General features: G+C 28.2%; 2 protein-coding genes across 4 annotated transcripts; one reads left to right on the plus strand and one right to left on the minus strand.

Moving 5' to 3' along the window:
• The first annotated feature begins 1,382 nt into the window (after window positions 1–1,382).
• On the plus strand, window positions 1,383–5,579 carry LOC130962468 (uncharacterized). 3 transcript variants are annotated; one of them, XM_057888691.1, is made up of 6 exons: window positions 1,383–1,428; window positions 2,581–2,636; window positions 2,757–2,836; window positions 2,953–4,182; window positions 4,470–4,638; window positions 4,915–5,579. In XM_057888691.1, the coding sequence occupies exons 2-6, from the start codon at window positions 2,597–2,599 to the stop codon at window positions 5,541–5,543; spliced, it is 2,148 nt and encodes a 715-aa protein (XP_057744674.1). In that variant the 5' UTR covers window positions 1,383–1,428; window positions 2,581–2,596; the 3' UTR covers window positions 5,544–5,579. The 3 variants fall into 3 exon arrangements, with proteins under 3 accessions (XP_057744674.1, XP_057744660.1, XP_057744667.1); XM_057888677.1 differs by lacking the exon at window positions 1,383–1,428 and adding an exon at window positions 1,997–2,180; XM_057888684.1 differs by lacking the exon at window positions 1,383–1,428 and adding an exon at window positions 2,198–2,288.
• Window positions 5,580–6,271: 692 nt separating this feature from the next.
• LOC130946620 (uncharacterized) lies at window positions 6,272–9,722 on the minus strand. The gene is made up of 4 exons (XM_057875426.1): window positions 9,496–9,722; window positions 7,744–8,514; window positions 6,763–6,810; window positions 6,272–6,646 (listed from the first exon to the last, which is right to left on the minus strand). The coding sequence occupies exons 1-4, from the start codon at window positions 9,682–9,684 to the stop codon at window positions 6,323–6,325; spliced, it is 1,332 nt and encodes a 443-aa protein (XP_057731409.1). The 5' UTR covers window positions 9,685–9,722; the 3' UTR covers window positions 6,272–6,322.
• Window positions 9,723–10,634: the final 912 nt, after the last annotated feature.

The raw sequence follows: 10,634 nt of genomic DNA on the forward strand, positions 1-10,634 counted from the left end.
AAATGGGGCTCAATGGGTCAATGATAGAAAAGTGAGCCACGATCTTGAAAAAAAAGGCCCAATGGTAACTACACAAAGAAGGTCATACTTATTTGTTTTGTCTGTGCCTTTCTGAATTTGTAGCCCAAAGTGGCCATGACCAAAAAATTTCCAAATTATTAAAATATATTTTTGTTAATATAGTTTGTTTTAATTATTTTGTTAATTTTTATAATTTCATCAAATTTTAAATTAGATTCTTTAAAACTTTGTGAATTAGATCTTTATATTAGATATTAGACAAAAATTTGCAAATAAATCCTTTTTAATTGTTATTTTTTAAGAAAATACACAATAATTTTAGAATATTTATTTTTATAATATTTTATAAACCATCCTATATCAAGTACAAAAGTAAATATTCTAAAAAATGTATTGATTAAAAAAATGGTTAATTAAATTATTTTATTATCTAATATAAATATTGATTACAAAATCTTAAAATATAAAAATTTAATTAAAATTTTGGTAAAATTATAAAAGATGTTAAAGTAATTGAGCCATTAAACTACGAACCAAATACTTCATCTATACAATACTTAGGAGGAATTACTTAGTCATCATACTTAAACTCTAATGGTAAGAAGGAAAAAAAACTACAAAAGAAAAAAAAAACGATAATACCAAATAGACCAAAAAAAATTAGAATTTATTTTATTTAGTATTTATTAATTATTATAATAATTAATAAATGTAAAATAATGTAAGTTTTGGCTGACTTTGTCTAAGTTTTTTTAGTTATCAAATATTTTCGAAAAAATATAACCTTAAATAGTTGTATATATTTTGGTATTTAGTTTAGAAAAATATAACAAATGAGCCAAAACCCCCCTAAATACAGGATCTTGTTTTATGTTCGAATAATATAAGGAAAGAAAGTGATATAATAAGAAGAGGACAAAAATAAATTATTAATAATAAAAAATCCAAAATTGGAAGGTGCTATCTGAAGCCAAATGGAGGCTCATGCGCATGCATGATCCAACTACATCACCACACACCTCTTAGCTGTTTTGTTACGTGAGATCTGAAATATTCAAAGATTCCAAACATATATATGATGCTAAATTTTTATTCCATAATAAAAATTGTTACAAATTTTTATTAACACCTGTAATTCCTTATGATGACTTCAACTTTTATGTCATTATATTTTGCTTGGAAAGTTCCATGTTTATATTCTTTCTTGCTTATTCAGATTACGGAATTAAATATATATGTTTGTATCCACCAATAGATACAATGAACAAAGGACAAATTATATATATATACAAGTTCGAGAAACTTACAAATATGATTAACTGTTACATATGATCAAGACACTTCCATTATTTGATAAAAAATATTTCCTTGTTCAAACCGGAAACGCAAAGAAATTCACAAGAAAAAGTATGTGTTTTTTTTAATTTGCTCATGAGCTATGGTCTATGGTTTAATACTTTAATTAAACATGGAAGGAAGAAAATTTGGTTATTTTTTTTAGAAATGAAAGCAGATTATGTGTAATTTATTGTAATGGTTAATTGGTATGTTTTTTATGTGGATTTTAATTTTTGTTAAATTTAAATAATAAATCGGATTTTCAGTTTAAAAAATAATAAAATTTATAAATAAATTTAAGAGTCATTTTATAGTGCATAAATCAGAGAGTCAAATTTGTGTTGAAATATTTTTTTACCGTAAAACAAATTTGCATATTTTAAAAAAAATAATACTAAAATATAAATTTGATGGTCAAATTTATATGTTTAAAATAAAATAAAAAATCTAACTCTCAAATTTGTATGTTTAAAATAAAATTAAAAGTCATAAATCTGAACGTCAAAAAACATGCTAAATCTCAACATTGTTAAAAAACACTATTGGAAGTACAACACCAAAACTAAAAAGTGAGAAAATTTATCAAAAAATAAAAGAAAATAAAGAGAATGATTAGCAAATAATAAAGAAAATTTATTGAACATTGAGGACTTGTTCATTACAGCTTCTTCCTTTGTCATCATCATTCTTTTCTTTTCTTTTTATCTCAAATAATTTATTTTTTTCTACACAATCCTAGTTCATACTTTTCCACCTTTTGATGTCACACAAACACATTCTCTATTCATTCATATATATGAGTATGTGACATGCCACCCCATGTAAGTTTTTTCTTTCAATTTGCAACCTTTGATGCTTTTCAAGCACACCCATCTTCTTCTTTTTGAGTTGGTTGATACTTTCTTTTGTTCTGTTTGTTCTCATCATTGGTATGTCAATACAATATATAACATACTCAACTCTTTTAAGTTTTCCACTCTTCTCTAAAATCTTGCATTGAAACATGTATGAGCTAGTTTTTAAGCAACATATTTATTTAGATATAAGCTTAAGAAGTTTTCATCATGTTAATATTAATATATTATTGCATGCTTTCCTTAATCTCACTTCTTTCTTCTTCTTAGTTGCTTCTGATGTAATCTGAATCTTAGTTAATTTTAGCATGTTAGTGTTAAATTATTATCTATATGTAAAGGCTTACTCTATGCTTTTTGAATTCAGTATTCAGGGTTGAATAATGGCCAGAAAAGTTCATAACCATAAGAGACATAGTGAAGGTAATAAGCGTTTTTTAATTTTCCATAAGAGCTTAGTTCCTATGTGGTTTAATCAATAGAATATTTATTCAATTTTGTGTACTTTTATGTAAATTTTTTCACTAGTATCTATTTTTGCAGGTATGAATAATTCACAACATAGCATGAAGCTGCAAGAAGAAGCATCAAAGATTATGTACAAACCAGAAGTTAAATTACCTGTAAGTTTTTCTTTGAGTAACAATGACCCTTCAAGTTTTTCTTTTAATAATAGTGACTTGTTTCTCTTTATAATTAATTCCCTTACAATGAAATATACTCAAATTTGAAATTTCAGCACTCTACTAAAGGATCAAAGAACAATGGTTATTCAAATGTGAATTCAGTGAGAGAATTGATGAATGAGGAGTTATCTACACAATCATGCAACCGAAATAATGTACCAAGCATCGTGGCGAGGTTGATGGGATTAGATATGATGCCATTAGGATCTAGATCTGTTGTTCTTCTATCAGATCAGTGCATAACTGATCAAAATATGGAGAATAAGATCTTTGATGATGATGGAATGGGAAAAAAGTTCTCAAATCCAATGCTGCTGGAAGAAGAACTCAAGAAATTCAAGAGAGAATTTGAAGCATATCAAGCATCAAGGCTTAAGGAGGGTCCAAAAGTTGATGAAAGAATTCGAAGCGTTTCGCAAAGAACCAAGAGTGTTCAAGAAATGGTTCCATGTAATACAAATTCAAAGACAAAGAGAAAGGGAAAGGGAAAGGTAGCAATGAACAAATCTAGAAGAAGATTTGATGATACATCACTTTCACCAACTCAGATAACTATCTTGAAGCCTTATTGCTACCATGAAGAGAGTTTGATCAATTCATCAGAAACTTCACAAGGGAGAACAAGTACTGGTGTAAAAGATTTTCTTGAGGAAGTTAAGGTGAAGTTGTTAAGTGAAATGCAGGGGAAAAGTACTTTGGAAAAGTGTTCTTCGGTTCGAGGAAGCGAAAATGAGAGACATAACACTAAAAAACAATCCAATTCTAAAGAAGTGGTTTGTCATAGATCAAGTGAGTTCATAGATTTTGTGACTAGGGATGTTGTTGAAGCAAATTTACTCCATTCACAATCAACAAGATCTTTTCGAAGTGAAATCGAGTTCAATGGACAGAGTTCCCCTGAATTTATCAGCAGAGGAACAATGAAGTATGCAAATTTGAATGATGATTCATTGCTTCAGAAGGAGTTATCTCCAATGAACCTTGTAAGATCCTTCTCAGCTCCTCTATCAGGAAGATTTAGCCGCTTTTCGACCGGTGATCAAATTCGGAAGAAGCTTGAAGATCTTGAAAGGATGTCTTTTGATGCTAAGAAGAAGAAGAAAGATAGATTTGGAATTAGAGAAAAAGTTTCTTATCTTAAACAAAAGTTTGGTCTAAGAGGCAAGATTTTTGCCAAAAGGATTCATTCAATGGTTGAAACTCCAAATAGCATTGAAGATGGTTTCATGGTGAGAGACATTAGAAGTGGACCAACTGTTCTCCTGAAACATGGGAGAAGTCATGTAAGTTTGATCTTCATTCAATTTACAATTAGATCCCTTAAGCTCCAAAATTTTGTGATCAAGCCCCTGTAATCAATGATAACTGTATAAGGACTTGATCGCAATATTTCTAAATTAGAGGGACTAGTCGATAAAATATTCGAACAATTTTCGCACAATATAGGAACTTGGTTGCAAAGTTTTTAGCACTATCCATTATGAAATTTGATTTTGCATAAGGTCTTTTTTTTTTCATGATGTTATCTAATCAATCATCATATTTTCTGTTATATATATATGATATTTAGGATAATTTCACTGAGGTTCCTCCTAGTCCTGCATCTATGTGTAGCAGTGTTCATGAAGAACTTTGGAGGCAGAGTGCAATTTTAAGCCCAATTTCAACTCCAAGTGTATCTTCAGTAGATGATAGCATTATGCCACAGGTTTATGGAGATATCAGCTCTGATTTAAATGGTGGGGAACAATGATTATTATTATTATTATAAACAGTTCAGTAATTGAGATAAATGAAATCCATGTTTTCTTATCATAGATTTCTTACTCTATCAACATATATTTTATGTTTTAGATTCCATATTTCCTTCAAATGGATGATTAATAACCTTGCTTGTAAGACCTTAGGCTTGAATTTTCATGTCAAATTCACTTTAGTAATTCTAATTTTGGTTCCTTAGGACACAAGAAATTCTAATTTTCATCAATGGTTTTCTTCTCTTGTTGAATTGGCAGAACTAAGTAAGCAACTAAGCCAACTTGAGTTTGACAGCTCAGAAGAATTCGCAACGAAGCCAAAATCTGTCGAGTACGAATTAGAACGGCTACTCGATCCGGCGGAGTCTTATATAAGAGATCTTCTTGTTGCTTCTGGACTTTACTTTGGATCATGGGACAAATACCTACAAAAAGAGGACACATTTACAAATCCTATAGCCAACTCAATTTTTGAAGAAGTGGAAGAATCTCACAAGAAATGTTTGGTCAAAGAAAATATTATTGATAACAAGTTAGATCACAAAATTTTACTTGATTTGTTAAATGAGGCACTTTCCATTGTTCTTGGACAACCTTTGACAACGTCTAGATTCAGAAGGAAACTCAATAATTCATGCATAATACAAACTCCACCATGTGGGAAGGAACTATTGAAGCTAGTATGGGACATTATCCATGTTTCATTGTATCCTCCAATGTCTAACACATGTTCTTATTCATTTGATAGTTTGAAGGCACAAGATTTTGGATCCATGTCATTGTATGGACTAATGAATGATGAGATCAATGTCTTAGAAATGGAGATGGCATGTTCAATTAGTGATGATTTGGTTGAAGAACTCATAAAGGATATGATGGTATTTTAAATATGAGGGGTAAAATTGTACATTTGTTAAGAATGATGTATTGTACATTTGCAATTTTAAGATTTTTTATTGAAATGTTGTGTCTATCATATTATTGAGTTTTTTTTCTTCATTTAATTCGTTGATTGATCAATTGATATTTCTTATAAATTTGATTTCAAAATTTAATTACTCTGTCAATCCTTATGGTTTTATCAAATTTTTAATTAAGTTTTTAACTCTTTATAGTTTAAAAGTTTGTAATTAAATTCTATATTAAAATGAAACTTTAATTTCAATTAAGTCATTTTTAACTTTTTTTTTAATACAAACTTTTTTTGAAATATTTATTTTAATAAGTAAAAAAGATCTAATAACAAATTTTTATATCTAACATAAAAATTCAAGTACACATTTTTAAACTATAAAAATCTAATTAAAAATTTAACAAAATTATAAACACTAATAACATATTAAACCATATTACAAAATATAACATATCTTCTTAAAGTTTCATATCAAAATGTAGCGTTCAACTTCTTATCATTGTATTATCAATACATTTCTCAACTTTGAAAAAGGGACAAAAACAAAATAACTTGTTTTGAATGAATACATGAATTTTTCATACTTAAAAAATAATAAGAACAATATAGAAACAAATTGCCATTTACTTTTGTCAAAAAGACCTCCCGGGTGAAAACAAAACTCTTCACCAAATTATTGCATTTTTGCAAGTGAGCCCAAGAAGCAAATAAATAAATAAATAAAAGAATCTTATGAAATTTTCTCCAATTGATTCACTTTCCTACGGCAATTTGAAGGTTTCTCATGCCAACATTGAGATTTTCAAGACTATTTCCATTATTGATGATGTCAAATGGAGCATAGTCTATGTCCTTGATCCAAGGGTGCTGCAAGCATTGTTGTGCACTTGGCCTTTTCTCTGGTGAAAGATCAAGAAGTGGCAAAAGAAATTCTGAAAATTCATTGGCATCTTTCTCTGAAAATTTGTATCTTTCAACCAACAGTTTCTTCAGTGGACACATTTTTAGTCTCCTAATTCTTTTCAAATCTCCAAATCTGTCAAAGAAATCCTTACATTTCGCCCCAGAAGTAGCCATCTATTTGAAAAAAAATATATATATTAATAGAATTACAAATTAAATATTTTTCATAATTTTATTGTCTAAATTTCACAATACTTTTATTTCATTTGACCATTGTATACTATATATACCTTCTTAGGGAACTTTCCTAGGAGTTCCATCATCAAAGCAAGGTGATCCTGCAAACAACATAATGCATAAGATTAATATTTTCCCATATGCTTTGTCACCTTAAAGACTTTATTTGGTAGTTCATCATCAAGTTTTAAAGCAATAATAATTGGTTGTTTCATTAATAATTGGTGTAATAATGACATACACCCACCTCCTTTGTGGTTAACTGATAGTATATATGATATTTTTCTGTTTATAAATATTACTAAAATTTTTTTATTAGCGACAGATTTTTTTGATGAATTTTTTAATTAATAATTAGTGACAAATGTAAGCTGCATTAGCAACAGAAAAATGAATGATTTTTTTAAGTTTTAATAACAGAATAATAATATTTATTCGCATCATGTAAAAATAATAATTAAAATTTTTTAGATAATTTAATATATTTTATTAAATTATTTAAAACAATATATAATTACATCTCAGTCTTTATCTTTATCTAAAAACATATTTATATAAGTAACCACTTTTATTTATGTCTCTTCTAAAGATGTCAACTTTTCTAAAGATGTTAATAGACATGACAAATAAAAATGTAACTGAGTGTAATCTCAGTTAACCTTCACAAATATTAATGTAATATAATTCAAGTTGGGTTAGCATTATAATAAAAATCATTTTTAGTAACAATAATATAATGATCATAATATGTATTATTTAACTTATATTTTTACAAAAATTATATATTTATCGTTATTATTATTGTTATAATAGTAGTTATATACTTTTTGTTATTCCTAAAAAATTTTCACCGATAATTATATAATTACAACTAAAATTTTTTAACCACAAAACATAATATAACTAATATCTAATTATCGACAAACATTTTAGTAACTATTTTCATTATAGCTAAAAACACCATAAATAATTGCTAAAAGTAATTTTTTTAGTAGTGCAGCAGTGAGTCAAAAAAAAAAAAAAATGATACATACCTCATCCTCACTAAAACCCTGTCCAGCCCTAGGGTTGAACAACATATCACCAGTGGCAAGCTCAAAAGCAATACAAGCAAAAGACCACATATCAATAGAGTAGGAATAGCCAGCTTGCAATATAACCTCAGGAGCTCTATACTGCCTTGTCTGAACCAAATCTGTAAATTGATTATCAGCCCAACAAGCATTCCCAAAATCAACTATCTTGCACCTAACATCAATTTCTTCTATGTTCCTTTTCGGATATTCGTCTATCGAATCGCCTCGGCCGATCGATAAACTCATACTCATCCTCCTCGCCCTCCTCTTAAGCCTCTTCTCCATGTGACTAGGAGATGGAGAGATGCTTCCCTCAGGTCTTTCTAGAATGGGAGATGCTCCTGTGCTTAAAGGGTCTCTAGATGGATTAATGGGAGAAATAAGAAGAATATTTTCGGGTTTTAGGTCAGTGTGGATGATGCCATGTTCTCTATGCAAGTAATCCAAACCAATCAATATACAAGTGCAAATCTCCCTAACTTTTTTCAATGGAATTCCTTTGTAACGAGTGTATTTGATTAGACGAAGCAAACTGTCACCAAGAAACTCAAGAACCATGCAAAGGTGATTGCCATTTGGACCTGTGTGCTTAAAGTGATCAATTAGTTGAGCAACAAATTTTGTGTGTGAAGGAGTTCCATCTCCAATGGCTGAAAGGATATCAATCTCATGAAGTGCAGCTTGAACAAATTGTGCTGCACTTTTCTGGATCTTTAGAGCAACATATTTCTGAAAAATCATAAAAAAACAAACTTGTTCATTCATCATTCATAATAATTATGTTTGTACAGATATAGTTTCTTTTTTCTTCACAAAATTTAAAAAATAAAAAATATTAAAAATACAAATACAAATTAAATATATGATTTTGATTTTTTTAAAAATATTGCTAAACTTATACTATATTCTTTTTTCGAAAATATTTGATAACAAAAAAAAAGTCAAATAATTAATGAATGTTAGATAAGATAAGTTTTGATTATTTTTTTATTTTTTTAATATTATTATTTTTGTCTTTTTTTATTGAGAATTAGTTAAATACTTCTTAATTATATTTAAAAAATAAAATAGCTTACAAGTATTAACATAAGTAAAAATAAAAACTCAAAAGATTATCTTAATTTGATAAATAAAAAAAATGATAAAAAAAATTTTCCACTGTCAACCAAATAGAGAAAATTGACAAATCATGATAGATAATTTTTTTTATCCTTAAAAGAATAATTACAAACCGTAGGTAACAAAAATCTAACGGTCAAAAGAGTTCATAAAACAATCAAGATAAAAATAAGAACAGAAACAACAACGGACTCTGTTCAAAGTCTAAAAGAAAAGGAAGAACAAAAAGATGTTAACTCATGATGGATAATTAACTAGCACACCCAAAATATGTGTACCTATAATTTCAAAGCTAGTTGCCACAATGACATGAAGAAAAAGTTTAATAATATTAAGAACATAACATACCCATCTCAAATACTAAATCAATTCTCTCACAAGTCACAGAGCCAAAATAAACCGTCGCTATTACCAAAATAAACCGTTATAATTTACTGTGTGTCTTGTAGCTAGGGCAATACAAAATAACCTCATAACATAGCAAATAATCATAACATGAATTTGAAGGAACCTATTCAATACACGATTAATTATCTGTGAAAAACTTTTTTATTGACAATATATAAAAATTAAATTTATAATTATATATACCTCATCTTTAGTATCATAAGCAAGCCAAACGGTGGAAAATTGACCCCAACCAAGCTTCTTTTGTGCTATGTACCTACCACCTGCAAATTGATCACCAATTTTAACAGCATGATACCCGCCTCTTCGATAAGATTCAAAGCTCTCATCTTCTTCTTCAGATGATGATGATGATGGAGAACACGACATCATCAATCACCACCTTCTTCCTATATATGATCACAATTAATTCACCACAAAAGAAAAGGATAATGTTTCACCCTTTTGCTTCAAATTTTGGAAAGTGATCTTATTTTATTTTTTTATGTTTTTCTCTTTGTTTTTGTTTGCCACCCAAAAAGGTTGTTTTTTTTTTTTGCTTGTTTTTATTTGGGGTGTTTATTTTTTAGCCGTCCTTTTTTTTTTTCTTTTGCAATTAATGATTAGATGTTGGGATAATTTGTATGATTGTGAACGAAGGTGACTAGAATTTGAAGCTTTTGTTTCGGAAGTTTCGGGGGAGAGTATGCATGCATGGCTGAAGAATTGGCCTTTTCAAATCTCACAAAGTTTCTCTCTTATAAACCCCCACTTTTTTCTATATATATTTTCTCTTTTTTTCCCCCTTAAAATTGTTTAGAGAGCTAGGAAGAATTTATTTCACAATATTTCTTTTAATTTGGTTTGAAGAAATATCCAATATTTTATTCAGACTTTTTCTTATAAATATTCTTCCAAAATTAATAAAAGTTAAATAAAATTACTCTATGAGATTATACTATTGTTTTTTTTTTTTTTTGTGACGATGAAAATGATGATAGATAATGATAATTAATAGTGCTTCTTTCCACAAACTTTATTATTTTTATTTTCACATACAATTTTTAAAACACAAATAAATTTAGTTTCAGTCAAGGTTTTAAAAACTGAATCAACTGAAACTAATAAAATTACTATAAAATTATTGTTGTTTAATTTATTGGCTTGTATTTTTTTTTCCACCTACCATAATCTTTAAATTTATTAAAAAGAATGGTGTGGAGGTAGGGTTTGTACATTGTTTTATATATATATATATAGGTGAAAACTCAGGTGAAGTCGACTTCACGTGAAGTTGATATCTAAGAGCCGTTAAATGAAAATTTAGTCAAATCAGTCAAATT

This window comes from Arachis stenosperma, chromosome 1 (assembly GCF_014773155.1).
Source record: "Arachis stenosperma cultivar V10309 chromosome 1, arast.V10309.gnm1.PFL2, whole genome shotgun sequence".
NCBI classification, from domain to species: Eukaryota; Viridiplantae; Streptophyta; class Magnoliopsida; order Fabales; family Fabaceae; genus Arachis; species Arachis stenosperma.

Excerpts from the sequence above, each read along its gene's own strand:
- LOC130962468 (XM_057888691.1), top strand. The coding sequence starts at position 2,597 with ATGGCCAGAAAAGTTCATAACCATAAGAGACATAGTGAAG. Across the intron at positions 2,637-2,756 it reads CCATAAGAGACATAGTGAAG|GTATGAATAATTCACAACAT; the intron begins GTAATAAGCGTT and ends CTATTTTTGCAG. Across the intron at positions 4,183-4,469 it reads TGAAACATGGGAGAAGTCAT|GATAATTTCACTGAGGTTCC; the intron begins GTAAGTTTGATC and ends TATGATATTTAG.
- LOC130946620 (XM_057875426.1), bottom strand. The coding sequence starts at position 9,684 with ATGATGTCGTGTTCTCCATCATCATCATCATCTGAAGAAGAAGATGAG. Across the intron at positions 8,515-9,495 it reads CTTATGATACTAAAGATGAG|AAATATGTTGCTCTAAAGAT; the intron begins GTATATATAATT and ends ATGATTTTTCAG. Across the intron at positions 6,811-7,743 it reads AGGGTTTTAGTGAGGATGAG|GATCACCTTGCTTTGATGAT; the intron begins GTATGTATCATT and ends TGTTGTTTGCAG.